Genomic DNA, 22612 nt, shown 5'->3' on the forward strand with positions numbered 1-22612 from the left:
GAAACATCTTTTAAATGTAGCTTTTTATCACACGTTACACTTGCCAAGCACAATAAAGCCTGGCTGTTGCTTCTGTCTCTGTCTATCTCTGGGTGTGTGCGCTGCCTCCATAGAGGATACTGACTGAGACACTTGCAGGTCTGCGTGCAATCGTGTAAACACTGGGCTGTGCCGTATCCATAATGAAACTGTGTGGAATGTGCTCAGGCTTCTGTGTCTAGAGAGGAGCCTCTGCTCTGTAACCCAGTCAACTGGCATGCAAGCCATGATAATCATGATCACCATGCAAATGCTCGTTGGGTCCAAGTAGAGCCGTTATTAATCTGCGCTTCTGCCGTCTCCTGTCTGTCTGCGAAACACAGCAGTCTGTTACCACTGCCCTGATGATACGATGATGTTCCTCGCTGTCATGCTCTGGATAATATTTACGTATTTATAAATGTGCTGTGTCCGGAGCACTGATGATCATATGCTTGTTGGAACTAAGATGAACGTCACACAGGTAACATTACCTTATCTTAAAAGTGAGTGTGAGTCATGTGTCGTGCTGACAGTGTGAAGGAGGGGCTGATTACACTGTGTATATACCTTTTTTGTGATACCACTCCCTGAGTTGGGCATGCCTCTGTTGATAAGAGCTGCGCTCTGTTTAAGCACTGCTCATTTCTCAATAGCGCACGCTCCTGCTGTCAGAGTCGGACACCTCTGTCCTCGGAGATTGTTTTCAGTGATTCGTCATTTGCGTGAGTAGTGTCTCTCGACCTTAGCCTCCTCCAGGCAGCTCAGTTGGACTTGGCATAGCAGTGAGGGAGACTAAGGAGGACAAACTTAACTCCCTGCTATTCATTTTAACCTCTTTAACCCCTCTCTGCCCTCACCCTCTGCTCTCAGTGGCAACCACCCCCACCACCCCTCTCCCCCTCTCATCTCTTGTTCACTTATGTAGATGGTAGAGTTAAGAAAGGCAGTTCCTGCCTGGCTTGATAGTGTTTGGGTTGCACTCTTCCTCCACTTCTACTTCTCCCTTTCCTTTATGTTATGTCCTCTTCATTTCTCTGGGTATAAGTGTTTTTTGTCTTTTTGAAAAGGTACGTCACATCTTCTACATGTTATTTTTGCTTTGGTTTTGTCTTTCCTGACCCAGTGGTTTATTTTTGGATGGAGAGTGAGTGTAATAGTTGCTGTTGAGCATAAAGTGAGAAGTTTAACAATGTATCAGTCTTATCAGAGTTTTTTTTATATAGAATATTATAAAGAGTCATGTGGTGTTTTATGTTGTAATAACAAGGAATACTACATAATTGAAGCAGTGCTGCGCTAACTGTGGGTATTTAACTGTGTTTTTACTGTTGTGGTGAATGGGTAGTTGTGTAAATGCATACAAATAATTGTTTTCAATGCAAGACATTTGATCACATTTGGTATTAAATTCAGGGTTTCGTTTTTTCGGTGAATTTCTTGTGCAGAAACTAAACCCTGCCGTGGTGAGTGAGCATGCTAAAATAAGCATAAGTATTCAGTAATACAGTCTGTGCTCTTCATTAAATCCCATATAATGTGATGTGTTCTTTTTTAACTTCTGGCTGATTAATACTTGTTTTCATTCTTAAAAGACCAAAGTGCCACAGAGGTGGTGGCTGTGTGGTGTGAGGATGGTAAATATCAGCATGTTTACCTGGTTACAGACATGACGAGCAGCTCTTGTAGTTAAGCCGTGTCGGCAGACGAGGGTCAATGAGTAACCGAAGGAGCGGCTTAGACAGTCGGCATGATTCACATGATTATACAACTCTACCTCCCCTGATATCAGTGCACATGGGGTTTTGAGCGATTGCGAAAGATGTTGTAATTATCTGGTTCTGTGTGTAATTCAAAATGGTCTGCTAGAAGTTTTGCAACGTAAAATGTATGTAATGGAGTAACGATGTGTAAATACAGTTAAAATATCAGTTTACATATGTAGCAATCACGAGTATCGCCGTGACCTACCTTATTAATAGTGTTGTTTTTATTACAGTGTATTGTCCCTCACCATCTTTTATTATAATCGTATAACCCGTAACAATGGCTCTTGTTTTTCCATAGATGCTTTGCTGGCGGACCTTGAGTCCACGACATCCCACATTTCCAAGCGTCCACTCTTCCTGTCTGACGAGAACGCCTACTCCATCCCTGCTGGGGGTCAGACCCAGCAAGACCTCTGCTCTCCACCCACTCCCACTGAACAAACCCTGAACGGACTTGAAGAAACTGAAGTAAATCCATAGTGGTTCTATATTTGCTCTATTTATGTAGTGTGTTGTACATTAAATGATGGATTTGTGGATTAAAGACAGTCCTCTGCATACTCTGCTCAGTCTTTCAGCTCAGCTCACAGGGGTCCCTGGTCTGGAGAAAACAACAGTCCAACACAATCCACTGGTGAAGAGGACCACGTATACAGGCAAGACAGTGGGAACACAGTGTTTTTCATTCACTAGTGCAGTGGAAATCTTCACTTTGGTTGACTGACTCATGTCAAGTTTAAAATCATAGCAACATGGTCACAGCAGTGGTTTTGGTTCTTCTTACTGCTCCGTACAGTTTCCCTAATAAGCAGAAGACGAGTGAATCATCAGCTGTTGCAATGAACTCAGGTTTGGGCAGCAACCTGTCTGAGCTGGACCGCCTTCTCCTGGAACTCAATGCTGTCCAGCAAAGCACCCCTGCCTTCCCCACAGAAGGTACAAACAAAGATTAATTTTCACTTTTTAAAATGCCCTGTGCTCATGCTTATGATTTTTTTATTCCCTTTACTAGAAGATGCAGCGCCACCACTGCCTGCCAGCAGTACCATCCACCATATTCATGAGAACGGTGTCTCAGCTACTGGCAAGGCCGCACCACCTGTGATGGAGAAGCCCAAACGTGGTGCGACAGCGCATGGGATAGATGATGTACGACCAAGTGTAGAGAGCCTTCTAGATGAGCTGGAAAGCTCTGTGCCCTCGCCCATGTAAGACAGATATGCTTATTCCTAATTTGTTAGGATGTTAAGATTGCTATTTAAGTTTGTTCAAATGTCACCTCTGTTATTTTTTTCTTTTTTTTCCTCCTTCAGTCCCATATCTCTGGTGTTGTCAGAAGAACGAACAGATGGACAAGGGGAAACGCCAGCACAGCAGCAAGCACGGATGTCTGCCTCCTCTGCCACACGAGAGCTGGATGAGCTCATGGCTTCCCTGTCTGACTTTAAAGTCCAAAGCAATGTGAGTAGGCTTCCCAAGTGCGCAGATTTCAGGCCACACCAGATTGCACACCTGATTGAGGTTGTTTTTCGGCGTTGTGTGCTTATTCAGGACTAGGTTTCTGCTGCACTTGTTCAGAGGTTTGCACAACTGTTATATTAATTGTATAAATTAAGTGGATCAGGTTAATTTTGTTTGGTGGCTTTGTGGTCTTCCCCCACAACAGACACTCTGGTGTTCTACTGCTTCACAACAATCTGTCTCTTCATCAGCAGTTTCTTCCACATATTTCCCTGACAAATAGAAACTTGCATTGTTGAAGAGGCGTGACTATATTGGATGTTTGTCCTTGTCAGACTCTAAGTTAAATTTAACCAAATATGTATCGTTATTATTTAATTTGGATGATTATAATCCAATGAAATACTGATAGCCCTAACTGATAACTTATTTTTATTTTTATCAGAGTGGGCATTTTGATATTCTATTGACTCCCCAACAAGCATGACTTTATCCAGTATAGTGAAATAGTTTGGTTTTTTTAAAAAAAAAAAAGGATTACTTAAGAGGAAATAGGATTGAGGATCCTCTTTGTATCTCTTCTCTTGTCATTCCCTTCATTCTCAATCTTTTTTTCTGCTTTCTCTCTCTCCCTTCTCTCTACCACTGTGTATGTCTTGTGTCTGTTTGTACATTGCAATCATTCCACTTTGTACTTGATTCAGTCCGGCTCTCAGTTGTCTGTAAATCAGGAGGACACGCACCCTTCACTGGTAGCTGGTTCATCAGTTGTTGAAGCAGTATACGCCCCATCTATAAACCCTCACACTGGTGCACTGGATAGTCCTATACCTTCAAGTTACACTACTCCCTCCTGTACACCTCTTCCACTAGAACTACATATAGATGAAGACGGTTGCTCAGGCCATGTAACTTCAGCCAGTTCCATCGTAGTAACTACATCATCCAAATACTCCCAGGTCCAGCAGAAAGATGATGGTGTCAGTGTCACATCTGAGTCGTCACACGTGGAGCGTCTCAGTGTCTTCAGTAAATCTCTCAAACAACCTGAAGTAAACAACATTACACTGGTGTCAACTGCTGATGCACTTAGAAGTAAAGTCTCCAATTCAGACGGAAAGAGTCCGGACACTTTTGGCAAAATATCTAGTTCAGCTTCTGCAGTGCAGAGCTCCACTAAAGTTGTTGTTTCCACAAATTCTAGTGCTATTCCTGAGCCTAAAAACTCCAGTCCACTCCTGAGAGCCAAGAGTCCTAGTCCACCTGATCTTAAATGCTCCAGTCTAAATGAGTCTTACAAGAATCCAAGTCCAGGTCCCATTAGTCATAGTCCAGAAATAGCTGTAAAACGCTCAAGTCCAGTGACAGTCCTAGCAACTACAGAGGCAGCGCCGAAGACTGCAAGTCCAGTCACAGTTCCAAGGCTTTCGAGTCCAGTACCAGAGAGTGCGAGTCCTGTGACCGTCCCAAAGTGTGCTAGTCCAGTTTCTCTTCAAAGAATTTCCAGTCCCGTGACAGTCCCTAATATCTCGTGTTTGTCAGCTAGTCCTGAGAAAAGCCCAAAGAATGCCAGTCCAATGATAATGGCCAGACTTTCAAGTCCAGTAATTGAACCAAAGAGTGAATCTGCAGCTCATAATAGTCCTGCTTCTGTCATTAGAAAAGCATACACAGTTGCAGCCACCAGCAGTCCCAGAGCCTCGCCTGTTTCACCTGCTATGGTCCGGTCTCATACCCTCTCTCCCCCAAACATAAAAAAACAGGCGCGTGAAGTACCATATTCAACGTGGCCGTGCCGGGAGCCTTTATTGGACGATGCTTTAGACAAACTCCTAGCCTCCGACTCTCTCCTCTTGGGTGAGAACCAGCCACCTACCTCCCCCATGTATGGAGACGAAGACCGATTTTGGGAGGAAGAAGACGGACTTTACCCTGACATGAGCCTAGAGGGAACCCTCACACCCATGACTGAGTCCAGCTGGATGGACGAGTGTTTCACCCCCTCCTCCTGCCCCGGGACACCAGATGCTACGATGGACCTGCCAGTACAGCAGCCCTCTGCTGTAGAGCGGTTATCTGCTTCTGGTCAAGTAGGATGCCCAGCTTTACTCTTCCAAAATAAGCTGCTCACAGAAAGCTAGAGAGATGTTTTTCTTTCAGTAATTTTGACTTTCGTGTAGCCAAAGATATCAATTGTATCTGATGATAATTGCAACAAACCAGCCAGTGGATTATGTCACTGGATTGTTTCTAGCAGAATTTATCTCGAGTTGCTAAAAAAAGCTTATTTTGGGAGAGCAGCTTCAGTTAATACTCCAGGGACTGTACAGTTGTTCAAAAATATCTGGATTATGAAACATTTCTCTTGTATCTGTGCTGTGGTGTGATGCATGTGGTGTCATTGCATAGCAATTGAGAGAAGGTTAGAGCTTGAGAGGAAAAGTCTTCCTTTAGAGACTATTTGCCGCAGATGCTGAAAGCTTTGCTGAAAGGATGCTTACGCACGTCCATACTTGCTTCAGTTGACATTGCTGTGTGAGTCATTGGACTTGATCTATCATGTTTACACTACCAGCCAATGATGCAAAGGTGTGTAATGTAATCATCGACTGCAAGATGTTAAAGAGAAAGAGGATGTTTTTGGTTTTAGTGATTGCGTATGTCGTCCTTGAACAATCGTCTCTTATTGGCTTACAAGATCTTTTCTTTCTTGGTATTTGGCATGTGCTGGCCTTGTTGAAAGCATTTTGTGTTGTCCGAAACATCAGCTGCTTAGCATGCCATGCTGCAGATTATTGAATGGTTTAAATAGTTGAGAATGACCATGAATGGGAAGCAGTCAAAAAAACTGCACAGCATTTGACACACCCGCGGCTTGAGTATTTTTTTTTACCACACGATTGAGACATCCTGTGCTGGGCCTGTCCTGTTTGTGTGTGCAACCTAACATGGACCTTTTTGGTGAATGGCAACCCCAGCTTCCTACAACCTCCTAATTATCTGCTCTTCAGCTCAAGTCAGTTATCCGCCGCACCAAAGAGACGTCCAATGTGCATCCGATGTACAGGGATGGGCTTCTGCGGCGTAAAATGGGACCAATCATTGTGAATAAAAGCAACTCACAAGACAAACTCATTGAGGAGCTGCAGGGGAAACTGGGGATAGGGCGAGTGGAGCGTCGGCGCAAACAGCAGCCAGATGATTGGTTAACGGAGGGAGTCATTGTCATGTCTAACCCACAGCGAACACGTGAAGAAGGGGTCCGTCCAGCTGTGGATAAGGTAGACATTAGAAAAACATAACAGGAGTTTTGGCCATGTTTTTCTTTTATTTCTTTTTTACCTGAAGTATATTCAAGGACTTCACTGGCAAATATTAATGTTTCCTGATGTATTTCTTTAAGATCATTGTGTAAATTTAGTTTCATCACCATCCTTTGCTTCATCCTAACCTTGTTTTTGTATCGTCTGTGTGCTTTCCTCTTTTTGTCCTTTCCTTTTTCCTTCTTCCTTCTTCCTCCCAGATCATCCTCTCTCCTGAATATCCTGCCCCACAGAGAAAAGTCCTGCCCCCTCAGCAACCTCCCCCAGCACCAAAAAAGCCTCCCCCAGTTAAGCAGACTCCTCCTCCACTACCTCCTCCCCCGCCGACTCCTCCTCCTCCTCCTCCTCCTCCACGAGAGCCCACCCCTCAACCCCCCAGAGAGCCAACTCCTCCCCCCAGGGAGCCCACACCTCCCCCTGTCCAGCCCCTTCCAACACCTAGCCCCCCTCCCAAGCCTGTTACGCCTCCACCGCCCCCCAAAGTCTTTGTATCAGTGGGGTGTCAGACTGAGTACGACCCCGTCTTCCCACCATTGCAGGCATGGATCACACTCCTTTCTTCTCCTTTTCTCTTCTCTGACCTCATACTTTTCACTGTTACGCTATTTAGCCCCATTTCCACTGCAGGAACTTTTCTCATTTACGCAGAATTTTGAAAAACCTGCGCTTTTACACCGAGATAACCAGGAACTCTAGAGGGGCTGGGCTGTGTACTGAAGAACACTGATTGGTGGAACACATTTTGCAGCTGTGTTGCCAACTTGTCGCTATATTTAGCGAGTATTCAGACCCCTCTAAGACTCTTTTTCAAAAAAGCAACTAGCGAAAAATCCAGTGACCTTTTTTTGGTGTTGTTAGTGACTTTTGGAGACACTGATGCAAAAGCACATATCGTTCTAAAGGTCTTTGCAAACCAGACAGTACAAATGTGCGATTTATTTATAACCATGTACTATGACACACCCTCCCATGCATATCCAATGAGATGCAAATAAACTCATAAATTATGACGGCGAGGGGGAACACTCAGCCCCGCTCTCTCCGAAAACAATTTTGAAGCTTGATTTACATGCACCGTCCCACATTTATATTTATTTATGTTTTCTGTTTATTAAAATGAAACAATCTAGTGATCTGCCACACACAAAAAAACAAGAACTTTGAGTTGTGGTGGAAAGTTCCTGGAAATCTTGGTGGAAAAGGGAGCTTTTGTTATGACTTGTGGTCATTTTTGTCTTCAGTGTTTTTGGCAGATTATTTATTAATTTGGTCCATACCCAAGCAGCTGCACCTTAGTGTTTGTGTGAATTACAGACTTTGTCTGGTCACTGGCTCTGTTTTTATCCATTCATACCAGGACGCAACGGATACCCTCTATAAAGCTTTGTCACAAATCCAGTCAGTCCAGGTTATGAGGGGTGCTGAGACTGAGGTCAGTGAGACTCGAACCCCCTTTTCTAATTCTGACATCTGATGGCGCCAGGAGTCGTGTGCTCAGAGAGGAGTGCAAAGTTTAAGGGCTTAGAGGCAAACTCCCCCGCCCATGTTCCCATCACACTAACTGTCCTGCCATGTGAAGGAATGGTAAACTCGCAGTGCTACTGAAATCTAATCTGCCCCATGACAGCACAGTTACCACCACAATTATAGCATCCCCCCACAGGATTTCCGTCAACTGGTCTCACTAGGTTAGACACCAGTGTGTCCTTGTAGAATGCCATAGTATCTTCTTGACCTCGTCCTTTTTTTTAAATCATTTTTGCACTTGTGGACAGGTAGATTGACATGCATACTACTATACATATATATATGTTATATATATATATATATATATATATATATATATATATATATATATATATATATATATATATATATATATACACACATGTACTATATATATAATGTACTGTATATGTGGTCAAAGGAAAAGGTGAGTATGTGTGCGTGTGTGAGCAGAGATGCTATTTTCTGTCTCAGAGGAATGTAGGAGTCATGAAGCTCCAATGACTGCATCATCTGAGAAGGTCCGTTTGCCTCGGGTGAACATTCAAAATCAAGCATATATACTCTTAACAGTTAACATGTCCACTATACTTGGTTTAAGCAGCATAAAGTTTGAATTCTCTGTCATTGATAGATTTTAATTTCTACCATGATTGAAAAATCTGAAGGCTGTCCATCATTTTGGCAGATTGAACCCTGAGGGCAATCGACCATAACTTCAAATGAGTCACATAAAGCAACATCAGTAACCTCTTGTTGACCCCCCCCCCCCCCCCGTGCAGGTAGTCGCACAGGCCTTCTCCACTCTGCACACAGACTACATCACAGAGATAAAACTACATCTATCAAAATAAGATTCCACTCTGAGAAGAGTGAGGGCTTTATCTGTGACCTGGACAACCATACTCAATGCCTCACTCTGTCTAGCTGCTGACAGCACATTGAACCCTTTTACAACAACAGACAGGCTAAACTGGCCCATGCTACTGCATTTCCAGATAAAAATGATCTGCAGTATAAACAGGGAGGTCTTTCTTCTGACGTTGTTTGCGTAGAAAATAATAAACTAACAAACAGTTGAAATTAACAACAAGGGTTTCTGTTGTAAGATAAGGTAAAAGTGTAAGTAAGTGTCGGCAAAGCTTTTTGTTCGCAGCTGATTAGTTCAAGTTGTGTTCGATAAGAGCCAATCAGAAAGTGAATGCCATTGTTTCCAAAGGTCAAAGTGAAATGGAAACAGCAGCATTTCTGAAACATGAAGATAATGAGGACATTACTGTTCATCTGAGGTATGATGGCATGTTGAAATCAGTATGGACCTTTCATCTCTGCCAGATCCAGTCCCAGGGAAAGACGTCTCCCACTGCGCCCCCTAAACCAGCCAACAAGCTGGACAACATGCTGGGCAGCCTGCAGTCAGACCTCAACAGACTGGGTGTCCAGACTGTGGCCAAGGGCGTCTGTGGAGCCTGCAAGAAACCCATCGTTGGACAGGTGATGAAAATACTCAATCTAACAAACTTCAGTTGGGGTGTGTGTGTATATATATACACAGTATATTAAATGAAAGCAGGCATGTTTTTTATATGAAGGTATGGTAATGTCATGGCATCATTTAGAATAAACAGCAGTGTATGAAGTCACAGTTGATCATGATGAAAGGAAGATTCCCCCCCTGCAGTGTGCATGTGTTTGGGTTGTGCAGTGTTCATCTTGTGCTGCACTCAGTGTGTAAATTTAAGCTGCTCAACCTTTTATTTAAATGGTAAGCATAGGTTGGAGAAACAAAAAATGCAACTTCGTAGAAGCATTTGTGTCCCATGAACCCAGATGTTTCATCCTCACTTATCTCACATAATTCCTTCAGGATTTTGAAACATGGATTCTTATTCTGCTAAATACATTTCCCTTGGGATTAACAGGGATTGTAATAAATATGGATGGATTTTGAAAAATTTAGAGCTGTGAGATTTACATGTGGTACTGTTCCCTTTCCTTCTCGTGTGCAAAGCTGCAGGGATTTTCTCTGCTTTAACGTTAATGGATAATTTCATTTCCATGTGCTGTCTCTCTGCACCAGGTGGTGACTGCCATGGGGAGAACATGGCACCCCGAGCACTTTGTGTGCACACACTGCCAGGACGAAATTGGCTCCAGGAACTTCTTTGAGCGAGATGGACAGCCTTACTGTGAGAAAGACTACCACAGCCTGTTCTCACCAAGATGCCACTACTGCAATGGACCCATACTGGATGTTAGTAATGCATGTTCCAGCTCACATGCACATACACGCACACTCACGCTACACCAGTACCATGTTGTTTTTCAAAAATGTTCTTTTAGTAGAGGTGGGTGATCTATATCGTGTTTTAACAATGTGCAAATTGATAATATCGTATGTAAATAAAGATGAAACATGCACGTAAACTCACACATTCAGTGAAAAGTCCTCCCTACTGCAGGATTCAGTGTCACATGACCACAAGTAGCCACACTCCATCCCAATCAAGTTGACAGTCTTGTGTTTCTATCAAATAATAATATCAGAAATGTATCTTATACACTTTTTACAGTATATAAGATCATGTGGAGCACACTAATTTAGTCTGTGTACCTAGTTTTTTTGTCTTTGAATATTTGCTTGAATCCTAACATTTAAAGACAATAAATGACAGTGGTTTTCTTTTAATATTGCATCCATTGATATTATCTGTAAGCACCAATTAATGAGTTAATACTCATTAAAATCACATTTTCCTGCTTAATATTGAGATAGAGGTTTTTGCCAATATCACCCACCCTGACTTAATGATGTAGATGAGCATTTTCCTCATTGTATTAGAAGTAATCTGCATCCTCACTAACATATCCAAAAATGTACATCAGGTGATGGTTTAGGATCTGAGGTGATTCTGTACTCTGCACATTGTTTTCTTAGTTTCAGAGAGTCCTATTTAAGAGAAACGGGAATGATGACAAGAGCAAGGTTTTATTCAGGGGTTTTTCCTTTCACAGCTGTGGCCAATAAGAGTATATGCATTAAATGAAACAGTGTAATGTCAATGAAGCCTCAATCTCACACACACACACAGTAACATTAATACTACACATGGGCAGATAATAATATTCATTTAACACAATCTAGTGGATTAAGGCCAATGTAGAAACTGTGGTGTTGGCAGTGGAAGGGAAGTGAGTTGTTGAGCTCCAAACGCAGACAGACTAACACACACATGCTACTCTCATCCCTCACGTCATCATCTGGACATACTCCCGTTTTGCTCATAAACACACACTCACACGCCCATTCACAGACACATGCACACACATACAGTGACAGACGTAAGTCTGGGTAAAGGCCAATATGACTCACTGCCAAGGCCCCCAGATTCATAACGGCAAGCACACTCACACATACACAAAGGTTTATGCAGCCATCCTTTTAAGGACTCTCTTTGACTTTGTATCCATAACCTTGACCTAACAAATCTAATCCTCAAATCTAAGCCCTTAACCTCAGTTCCTCAGAAATGAGGCTCTGGTCCTGACAATGTCAGTGTTTATAGATTATACAAATATTCAAATCAATCAGTTGATAGCTGTGCTTTAGTCTTTGGTTGTTTTATGATTCATTTTGGTGACACCCATTTGTGTCCCTTTGTAATGTTTTCAAAACAACACTCTTTTTGACATTGCACCCCCTGGTGGCAACATTAGGAAGTGCAGGAACCTGTGTGATTGTGGATGATTACATGGACAATGTGAGTTTGTGTTCGTCCGAAGCTGCTGATAAAGCATGAGCTAACGGTCAGAGTATTCCAGCACCTCCCGTCCTGCATCTGTGGACTTGGTCTGCCCCCTCCTGGCCTCCCATTCAGTGATGTGTTATTTTCTTACAGTGTCAGACGTGCAGTCAAAGAACTCATGTTAAATTCTGCTTTGCTTCACAGAAAGTTGTGACTGCTTTGGACAAAACCTGGCATCCAGATCACTTTTTCTGTGCCCAGTGTGGAGCCTTTTTTGGACCTGAAGGTATCAGCCTCTACCTAAACCTGGCTTGCATGGTCTTTAAGTGCTAAAAGGTGCATTTGGAAAGATGTGACTGTCTCTTTGCTGCCCTCCAGGTTTCCATGAGAAGGACGGCAAGGCCTTCTGCAGAAAGGACTACTTTGATATGTTTGCCCCAAAGTGCGGTGGCTGTGCCCGTGCCATCCTGGAGAATTACATCTCTGCTCTCAACTCTCTCTGGCACCCGGAATGCTTCGTCTGTAGGGTGAGTCTCTCGTCTGCTGCTAACACTGGCTAAAGCGCAATATGTCCAGAACAGAATTATTCACATTGGCATGTCTTCAAACTCCTTTCTGCTCTTAGTCATCTACATTTTTATTTATTTATTTATTCATTTTTTAAACACATCTTCTGTGCAGACCTGTGTTTTAGCTTCTCCTAAAAGACGTTTTAGGAGAAGAATTAAGCCAGAAGACGAGACGTTTTTGAGTGTGGTAGCAAAGGCCTTTTAGGTTGGATAACGTTAGGCATTATTGACCCAGAGCTGTAGCACGAGTGTGCTGCCCCTGCTTGAGCATCTTCCCAGTGATCTTGTTCATAAATTGCAGAAAGAACACCCAGCACCTTGTCTTTACAATAATCATAAGCCCCTTTAACACTTAATTTAGTGAGGGTATACCCGGGATTTGTAAACCAGGGTGCTACTAAAAAGGATTAATAACATCACTCTCATTGCCAATGGTTTTTCTGCTCTGTGTTGGCCCTGTGTGATAAGATAACATATAATAAATGATATTGAGCACCGTCCCATTTTCTCAAAAGTAATAATCCCTATGAACATTAATGATAACGCACTGGAAATGGTAAAGATAGAGCAGACTAAGAAGACATTGGCATGTTCATCTGGGTCGTAGTAAACCTACATCTCCCTTTACACCTGGTATTAACATGCGTCTCCGCTCCGGTTTACACATCAAGATCCGATCACTATAAGATCACAGTCACCCTTCCCTTAAGTCACCTTCCCCCCCGTGCATGTCAACAACGTTGGCCGTACGTGAAGTCTCACTATTGTATGGAGTCCTCTTTGCTTTTCAAAGCAGAGTACGAAGTCTTTGACGAGCAGAAATCCGACAAAAGCAGACGAGAATGTGCAGTTTTGTCGCCGCTGGAGCCACCAAGCACCTCAGAGACGCATCGGAGACACTTTACACTTCTGCTCAAACTGCTCACAAGCGTCTCGGACCACCTCCGGAGGTGGTTTGGCAGATCAGATAACAATCCGTCCTCGGTGGGATTTACAAGTGGTCAGATTGCAATCCAATAACAGAAAACGAATTTGTAAAGTGGGCCTTTGATGCCAATTGGAGCTGAAGTAAGCCAAAAAAAAACAAAACCCATGTTGATTTGACCTGATTTGTCATTGACCTGGGTGTGAAAGCGGATTAAACACATTCCCATGGAGGATGACCCCATTTAAACCTGGTATTAAACAGTTATTTGACCAGTGGGAATGACATGAAACGATAATGTATATGATGTGATCCGTATACTGTTAAAACTGTTTTGTGCCAGTGTTTCTTTTTTCCTTTTGTCTGTTGAAAGTGGAGAGTTGTTGCTTTCAGAATATGAACTATTGTTATGAATTAAGCCAGTGTTTCAGTTTCAATGTTTCCCTCATCTCTGATGATATATAAAGGTACCTTTTTTAAGTTGTTCCTCCTCTGATCCTGCAGGAGTGCTTCACACCGTTCATAAATGGCAGCTTCTTCGACCACGACGGCCAGCCATACTGTGAGGCGCACTACCACGAGAGGCGCGGCTCGCTGTGCTCCGGCTGCCAGAAGCCCATCACCGGCCGCTGCATCACAGCCATGGGCAAGAAGTTCCACCCGGAGCACTTTGTGTGCGCGTTCTGTCTCAAGCAGCTCAACAAAGGCACCTTCAAGGAGCAGAACGACAAGCCCTACTGCCACGGCTGCTTTGTCAAACTCTTCAGTTAGACTGTGTGTCTGCGTCTGTGTCGTCGCATGCACATCACGTGGTTGTGTATCTGAGTCGGTGCAGAGGTTTTTAAGGCAGAGGGGTGATGATGCACTGGTGGGTAACATCAACTTGACAGTGAGTGTCCAACCTCTCAGGTTTGACATTTCACACTTTTGCTAAATATTTCTAAGAGAGCCCAAAGAGATTTTTATTTAGAGGTTAATTCCTGTGTGCAGCAAAGTAAAGATGCTAATTTCTCCCACACGTGTGTGCGTTACGTATACGATACAAAAAATATGAAAGGAGTTGTGAGACTTCCTCTTACCTGTGATTTGTAACTGATTTTATTCCCTCATCTGCAGGGCGAGACCTTGCACCCACTGGTGGTTTTTACAACGTGCAGGTATGAGCTGCTTGTTTTGCATGGACCACAGAGAGTTGACTGAATTTAAACATTTAAAATAGGAGTATCCAGTGCTTGGCTTGTGAGTGTTAATGATCTATGAAAAAAAAGTGTATTTTTCTACCTTTGGAGACTGATGACGTGCCATTAAAAAGTAAAGAGCCGTGTCACCACTCCACATGTACAGTACATGCACACAGAGACGCACTGAAGTCAGTCCTCACGTCTTTCACAAACCAGTTGAAACTCTGCACACTCCAGCCACACATCTTTTGATGGAACTGTCTTAAAGGTGTGTGTTTTACAAGTGTGTGTCATCAGGATATCAGTTTTTATTTTTCTACTGTTCTAACAATCATGCTGATAGAAAACCGTGCATTCATACACACACACACCTGTGCTAGTGTGACTTTCTCGTTCCACGTTAGGAAAATAACCACCGTGAAATCATTCATGTAGGAACTGTTTTTATTTTACTACTGCAAAAGTGTGTGTTGCCATTGAGTTTGACGTTGATCCAATAAAATCAAACCATTAAAGCTTTTGATGACAAAATAAGGACAATATACAGTACAGTATGTACTGTGATTTTTAAATGCTCAATATTTTGTGTTTTTACTTTAAAAATAGAAAAAAAAGCCAAAAACAGATGTTGAAAGTGGAGAGCTGTTGCTTTCAGATTATTAATTTGAATAAATGTGTGCTTCAGTTCAACCTTTTTGTTCAGATTTGACCTTTGCTATCCTTGTGAATTATTACATTATAAAATTAAGAGGCTTAAAGATTTGGCTTTGCATTTGGATTACAAGCATGCCACTTAACTATCAGCACTCGCTGCCAGTTGCTGTTACAATCAGAAGCTACGTTTCTATACAGTATGCTAGACATTGTGACAAAGCTGAGTTTTGTCGCCGTTTCTATTGAAAAACATGTATTTTTGAGACGTTAAGTTTCACACCAATATGCAAAGAGCTGGCTCTACTGGCAATGGAGGAAAAAGATACTGTTCCCTTCACACACACACACACACAGCTTTAAATCTGGTGCATCAAACTTTGAATGAGAGCCCTCAGTATTTCTACTTGGAGTCATGAACGATGACCCTGTTGTCGGACGTTATGTGTTGGTCAGGAATCAGAGTGCAGCACCAAGCCAGGGCCAAACCTTCAGCCAAATTCATGTTAGGACTCATTTATTTTACTTGTCTCTTTTGTGTTTTCTTCATGAGGCATGTTATATTATATATATGTTTTTTTGACACTCATGGCTGCCTTGTCTTTCATTTTGATCACTGGGTGTGCGAGGAGTTTATATGCACAGTCTCCACTTACAGATTGTTTTGAAATATGACTCATGTTCTTGTGCCAAATGTGTCGATGCAATAAGGTCTTACACACTGGAGCTGTTCTTCTCTCCTGTGCTTTGACTCTCTGTGGCTGAACTCTGGGAGAGGCTTCATCTGCTGTGGTGCATCTCAACTCTTTAAAACGTTAACACTGTAACAGACAAGTTCATGGGAGGCGCCGTGTACTGAGCTGTTGGGCAGACAGTGAAGCATTCATTTGTAGCAGACTGAAGCAGGCGTGCACCTTCAGTTCAACTCTGTACACCCAAGAAAGTGAACAGGAAATAGTGTTGATTTAACCACCATGTATACTTATCTTCTTGCAGTATATTGCCTTTATAGTTTTTTGTTTTTTTGCTTCTGTCAAAGATTAAAATGAGACAAAACTCAAAAGCATTTAAAGTGAACATTGCTTTGTAAATGGAGTCATTTCTGTGATCTTTTATCATTTGAATTTTATCATGAGCCAAAAAAATGTGTTGGCTCTTTGTGTGGTTGGGTCCTGATAACTCAGTGACTAATGCAAAAATAAAACAAGTTCTATTTCTGGCATTGTTCTGTACAAGACGTGTGTTGTGGTGTTTACTTTTTTAGTATTTGCATTGATTCAGATTTTGATCCCATGTTTTCACACGAAAATGGCAACTCATCCATTTTTTAATGACCAGTAGACATTGTAACAAATATAAACAGAGTCTGCTCAGCCTGTCACTTTAAATTCAGGTGTATACAGCAGAAGATGTGAACCTTGATTATCCAGATCTAGGACTATAATATATATGTGTATATGTATGTATATATATATATATATATATATACATACATACATATACATATATACACACATATATATATTTACACATATATATACACACATATAGATATATTACAGTCCTTGTGATCTGGATAATCAAGGTTGTATAAGGTATATGTATGTATGTTTGTATATATGTATGTATGTATATGTATATGTATATATACATATACACATACCTATACACATGTATACATATATATATATACATACATATATATATATATATATATACATACATACATATATATACATACATATATATTGAAGGTTTTGATGGGTTTAATAGGTTTAAGACATTTCCCAGACTTGACTTGGGCCACAAGTCAAACAAATTATTTTAAAGCCCAGACATTTTTATCGGGTCTATATTCTTTGCAGATCAAACTGCCATCTGTAAATAGTCCAAGTGACTGGTCATGGCCTTATTCACCCGGATAGAGAATTTTATCTAAACAATCCTTTTTTTTTCCGTCCATTAAAAGTTTACAGAAACATGTGATAATTTCAAGTGCCATCACCCACACAAAAGCCACCAAAACAACTCTAAACGCTGCAGTATATATATATATATTTATATATTTATATTTATATGGCAGGCCTGTATGTGGTGCTATAATGCTGCCATAGAAATACACCAAAAACAGAAGACATAAAAATGATGTTAGAGGTGGAGGTATGACATCATCTTCACAAAGTTATGTTGTATACACAAAAACGCAAGCGTGGTGTTTTGAGATTTTTTAATTCTGGGATGTGTTTTCCAAAAATAGTCTTTCACAGCTAAACTTGTTCTTGTATTTTACTGATGAGTTTGGGAGCCAACACAGGAACAAGACAACACATCTCTCCTGTGAGGTGAGGTCGTCACCTGAAGCCTGTAGTTTGTCAGTGCTTGAAGTTTCTTAGTGAGCTCAGAGAGATGAGGCCGGTTGTCCAGAATCTCCATGTACTCCAGATCCTGCAGTCGGTGAAGGTCCAAGAACATGCTCTCTGGTACGTGTTCATGGCGAAGTTTGAGACGTCTGAGCTTTGGAAAAAGCTGCAGGATCTGAGCCGTGTGAGCTCCCAGGTATGAGGGCCAGGGGTCGACGTGGAAGTGGAGCAGACCTGGCACCTGCTCCGCTGTGTCCACCAGGTCCTTTGAGGAAAACCCTGCCACACAGAGGGTGAGGCTGGTCACTGTGGATGGAATGGAGGCGACATATTGCTTGACTGGTGGGCCCTTGACTATGACCAGTGTGGACAGCTTAGGGAGGTCGCTCAGCCATGTTTTCAAATGACACACAGGGGACGGCTGCCAGTCTTGCTGGTTTGAGTGCCTGTAGAAAACAGTCAAACTCTTCAGGCCGGGCATCAGCTTCATCACATCTTCTGACAGAGAATGATCCATGCAGTCAATGAGCTCCAAGCTGGACAAGGATGGTGCGTTAGCTGGTTCATGTGAGCGGTCAGGGTTTGGTCCAAGGACGCTGTGATAGGTGCACAGTTTATGTACAACTGACAATGACAGGTGCTTGAGCTTAGGCAGGCAATGCAGGATGGAGCGAACCATTAAACTAGTCTCCTCAAAGACTCCAGTGTGATGGCAGACAAGAGAGGTGAGGTTTGTGAAGTGGGAGAGAGCGGAGATGACGCCCCCTATCGCTGCTGTGGGAAACGTGACTTCACACAGGCTCAGGTGTGTGAGCTGCTGGGGCTCAGACACTGTGGAGGCATCGAGCGTCAGAGAAGAGCAGCCGCTTCTGAAAGCCAGGCGCTTCAAGTGCACAAAGTGCTTCAAGTATTCGAGGCTCCTCTGGCAGCTCTGCTCCATGACCAGTGTCCTGAGAGTCGGCAGGGAGTGAGCGAGCTGCCTCCAGTCCTTAGCTCTGCTGCTCCTCACCACCGCGCTGCTCACGTTCCTACGACGAAGAGTGAGCCAGAAGTGACTGTTGTAAGAGCCGCTTTGTGGAAACCTCAGCACCACGCACCAGCCTTTCCACAGAGACGCGTGGTCCACAAGTTGCCTGAAGTACTTGCAGGACGCCCGGGCGTTAAACTTGTCCGCCGCTGACAGGTATCCAAAAACATGGTTCCACACCTCCGACGGTAGCACGAACAGCGGCTGTGGCATCGTCTTCTTCCGTCACTAGTATAGCTGGTTATCAGCTAAAGAAGTAGCATTCCACTGGATTTAGCTTCACTTGTTTTCTTTTCCGGTGTGGAAAGCGTGCCATTATTTTTCTTCTTCTTTGATTTCTGGCAAACCTCGTACGTTCTGTGCACTGATGCCCCCTAGAGGCGTGGCCGCGGCACACTGTTGCGCCAGTGTGATTGACAGCCGGTATCGTCCAATAGGAGAGCTTGGTCGCATGTGACGTCTGTAAATATCCGGTTGCAAAAACCTGCCAAATCCTTAATCTCGAGGCTTCAAAGCTTTTTTAGAGATTTTTTTTTAAAAAATAAATTACAAGTGTATGTCCCAAATGTGCGCTTTCTTTTGTTTAGAAGACGTATTAAAACTGTTAAAAATAGGAAAACATTCCACACGTGATTGACATTCAATTCAACCAATAGTTGTAAAGTTACCGCCCACTACTCCACTGTGATTGGTCAGATCGAGTATATATACGTCTTCGGCGTCGTAACGCTTCCTCTTTCTTTCACGAGACCCTCGCTCTCGGTAAGTGTGCCTGTCATGCTCATAAGAAATAACAGCGTTCACTGGAATTTCAGTATTTGAGGTGTTGGGATTATTTCGATTAACAAGAACATTGTCTATATACCTAGACTATATGCCTAGTTGCGTTTAATGTCCCACAAAAATGCGATGTAAGCGTTTCAGTCAACTGCGGCCTGGTAGTTACGTCGCTAGCTAAATGTTAGCCGGCTAAAATTAGCTATCGAGCACATGTCGAGTACTAGACACATTGAATATTTAAAACAGTACAATTAATGATTGTTTTGTTCTTTGTAGATATCACCTTGTCTTTAAACCAGCTGCTTAGCGATCCTTGGAAGCACTGCAAAGATGCCCAGGGAAGACAGGGCCACGTGGAAGTCCAACTATTTTATGAAAATCATCGTAAGTATTTAACACGGAAGTCTGTCATCTTTATTCTTTTCAGTTATACATATACTGAAATTGTACTTAATCCTCAATCTGTAGCAACTTCTGGATGATTATCCAAAATGCTTCATCGTTGGGGCAGACAACGTCGGCTCCAAGCAGATGCAGACCATCCGTCTGTCCCTGCGAGGAAAGGCTGTGGTGCTGATGGGTAAAAACACCATGATGCGCAAAGCCATCCGTGGCCACCTGGAGAACAATCCTGCCCTGGAGAAGTGAGTCTACTGTATGTCAAGCCTGTTACCCTGAGCTGTTGGTAGAACTGGGAAATTTGAGTAAACATAATTTATATAAAGCTAATCAGTTAATGCAACAGTATCACATTTACATTAAGTGGTATGTTGTACAACTAATAATAGTCCAGGCCAATACGTCAATGTGTTGCAGGATAAGTTACAGTACAGCTGGTTTGGTGCTGTTTTGTCGTTCCCCCTGCAAAAAATAACATGTTTCCAGCTATCCCTGTCTGTCTAAATCACTTCTGACAACCAGGGACGCATGGTTTCAAACACAATGCATCTGCCCTTTTAAATTATTTTATTAAAAATGATCTGTTTCTAAAATGAACAGGTGATCTCATTGACAGGCTCCTGCCCCACATTAAAGGAAATGTGGGTTTTGTCTTCACCAAGGAGGATTTGGCTGAAGTCAGGGATTTGCTGCTGCAGAACAAGGTAAGAATCTGTACTAGCCTTAGATCTAAGTCTCAGGTGCACCTAAGGTTACAAATTAAAGTTATTCTTCAAATTTAAAAGGGACTTGAATAAATTTTCAGATGTAGGATTCATTTGAGAGCATTAAAGCATATTCAAATTGTTTGTTAAAATTTAGAAATGAAGATGTAATAACAACACTGGGAGTAATATTGATTGGTACCATGAACAATGATGACCACTATTTACGTGCAGGATAAGTTACAATGCAGCCAGTTCAGTACTGTATTGTCGTTCCCCCTGCAAACAGCAAATTGTTTCCTCGCTATCCCTGTCTGTCATCACCCCTTGACTGCTAGGGACGTAAGGTTTCAGATATTAGGCTTGTAAAAATGCTATTAATCTTCATGTGGCTGTAGTGAAGTCCTAAACTTGCTGTCATTAACACCAGGTCCCAGCAGCTGCCCGTGCTGGAGCTATTGCCCCCTGTGATGTGACTGTGCCTGCACAGAACACTGGGCTGGGTCCAGAGAAGACCTCTTTCTTCCAGGCTTTGGGAATCACCACCAAGATCTCAAGAGGAACCATTGAAATCTTGGTAAGTTGAAATTTGAATCTTTTGTCAGCATGGTGTATAAAAGCCCACGGTCCAGACTTGCTGAAGCTGTATGGACATTGAGGCTGAAACTTCATGTATGAATGTTGAATCATTAAACATGTGTTTCTCTCTCCCAGAGTGACGTCAGTCTGATCAGGACTAGTGACAAGGTTGGTGCCAGCGAGGCCACGCTGCTCAACATGCTGAACATCTCACCCTTCTCCTACGGACTCAACATCCAACAGGTGTATGACAATGGCAGTGTCTACAGTCCTGAGGTTCTTGACATCACAGAGGATTGTCTACACGCCCGATTCCTGGAGGTGAGGAACAGTGCTTGATGAAAGAAATTGGTTATTGGCGACACACTAGAAAATGTTAATCTGCAATATTAACTTCCTTTTTTTTTTTTAGGGTGTGAGGAACATTGCAAGTGTGTGCCTGGAGATTGGCTACCCAACCTTGGCCTCTATCCCCCACTCCATTATCAATGGCTACAAGAGAGTTCTGGCTGTTGCTGTGGAGACTGACTATTCCTTCCCCATGGCAGACAAGGTATGATGTGGTTCACATGACATGACTTTCTTCCTAATTATCATGCTTGGGTTGAACTCCAACAGATCTTCTTGACCATGTCTAAAAGTGTGAATGCATAGAATTGCTGCTGTGATTTGCTGTATAGATATTTGCGTTAACATACAGTTTAACAGGAAATATTAGTAAACATAATTTCTATATAGCAAATAATTCCAACAGTATTATATCTACATTAAAGAAAGTGGTTTGTGTGAATTATAGTCCAGCCCTATCATCAATGTGTTGCAGGATAAGTTACAGTACAGCTGATTTGGTGCTGTGTTGTCGTTCCCCCTGCAAACAATAACTTGTTTCCAGCTATCCCTGTCTGTCTAAATCACTTCTGGCAACCAGGGACGCAAGGTTTCAAACACAATGCTTCTGCCTTTTTAAATCCTATTAAAATGATCTACTTTTAAAATGTGATGTGTGGTTCATCAATTATGCCCTAGAATGAGGCTTTTTTTTTTTTTTTTTTTTTTTTTTTTTGTGCCAACAAATCACATTGTCACTGAATTTTAAACTATTTGTTCCCCACAGGTCAAGGCCTTCCTTGCTGACCCATCTGCTTTTGCTGCTGTTGCTGCACCTGCAGCAGCTACAGAGTCTGCTGCTGCTCCAGCTGCCGCTAAGGAGGAGGTCAAGGAAGAGTCTGAGGAATCAGACGATGACATGGGCTTTGGTCTGTTTGACTAGACAACATACAGCAAACAACCAGAATTGAGTCGAACACGATCATGATTCAATAAAAAAATATCTCCAACTTTGTCTTTTGAAGTGTGTTCTCTAATGTAATTGCACATGTTAAAGCTTCACTTGTCTTAAACATGTTACTTGGTACACAATTGCATAAATTTGATTTCATATGTAAAGATGCTAAACTGCGATATTTTTCTTCCAAAACCTCAGCAGAGGGGATCACTGACCGGTCATTGAAAATGTATACGATCAACATGGTTATGTCACGATTTCAATCATATGTAGATTTCGTTTGTCTCTTTGCATTTTGGCATTGAGTGTAGGACATGACTTGCAGCATT

At 42.4% G+C, this 22612-nt stretch overlaps 2 protein-coding genes and 1 non-coding gene across 5 annotated transcripts in view; all 3 read left to right on the forward strand.

Moving 5' to 3' along the window:
- The window catches only part of LOC131460609 (paxillin-like), a 30561-nt gene extending 14177 nt beyond the window's left edge, over positions 1 to 16384 (forward strand). Inside the window, exons 1-14 of one of the 3 annotated variants that reach the window (XM_058631233.1) lie at positions 652 to 743; positions 2086 to 2255; positions 2358 to 2443; positions 2584 to 2723; positions 2800 to 2995; positions 3101 to 3248; positions 3953 to 5338; positions 6260 to 6529; positions 6772 to 7110; positions 9413 to 9571; positions 10158 to 10331; positions 12028 to 12109; positions 12202 to 12350; positions 13822 to 16384. In XM_058631233.1, the coding sequence (XP_058487216.1) occupies positions 2627 to 2723; positions 2800 to 2995; positions 3101 to 3248; positions 3953 to 5338; positions 6260 to 6529; positions 6772 to 7110; positions 9413 to 9571; positions 10158 to 10331; positions 12028 to 12109; positions 12202 to 12350; positions 13822 to 14088 (3267 nt within the window). In that variant the 5' untranslated portion in view covers positions 652 to 743; positions 2086 to 2255; positions 2358 to 2443; positions 2584 to 2626 and the 3' untranslated portion in view covers positions 14089 to 16384. Of the gene's footprint in view, positions 1 to 651; positions 744 to 2085; positions 2256 to 2357; positions 2444 to 2583; positions 2724 to 2799; positions 2996 to 3100; positions 3249 to 3952; positions 5339 to 6259; positions 6530 to 6771; positions 7111 to 9412; positions 9572 to 10157; positions 10332 to 12027; positions 12110 to 12201; positions 12351 to 13821 lie in introns of those variants that run through there. The other 2 variants (XM_058631232.1, XM_058631234.1) reach the window with 2 other exon arrangements.
- Positions 16385 to 19203: 2819 nt separating this feature from the next.
- rplp0 (ribosomal protein, large, P0) lies at positions 19204 to 22341 on the forward strand. Its single transcript, XM_058632653.1, has 8 exons — positions 19204 to 19298; positions 19593 to 19700; positions 19785 to 19960; positions 20332 to 20419; positions 20850 to 20996; positions 21134 to 21319; positions 21411 to 21551; positions 22113 to 22341. The coding sequence occupies exons 2-8, from the start codon at positions 19647 to 19649 to the stop codon at positions 22266 to 22268; spliced, it is 948 nt and encodes a 315-aa protein (XP_058488636.1). The 5' UTR covers positions 19204 to 19298; positions 19593 to 19646; the 3' UTR covers positions 22269 to 22341.
- LOC131461919 (small nucleolar RNA SNORA63) lies at positions 20648 to 20777 on the forward strand. The gene has a single exon (XR_009240824.1). It is a non-coding gene; the product is annotated as a small nucleolar RNA SNORA63 (small nucleolar RNA).
- Positions 22342 to 22612: the final 271 nt, after the last annotated feature.

Source organism: Solea solea, chromosome 6 (assembly GCF_958295425.1).
Source record: "Solea solea chromosome 6, fSolSol10.1, whole genome shotgun sequence".
NCBI classification, from domain to species: domain Eukaryota; kingdom Metazoa; phylum Chordata; class Actinopteri; order Pleuronectiformes; family Soleidae; genus Solea; species Solea solea.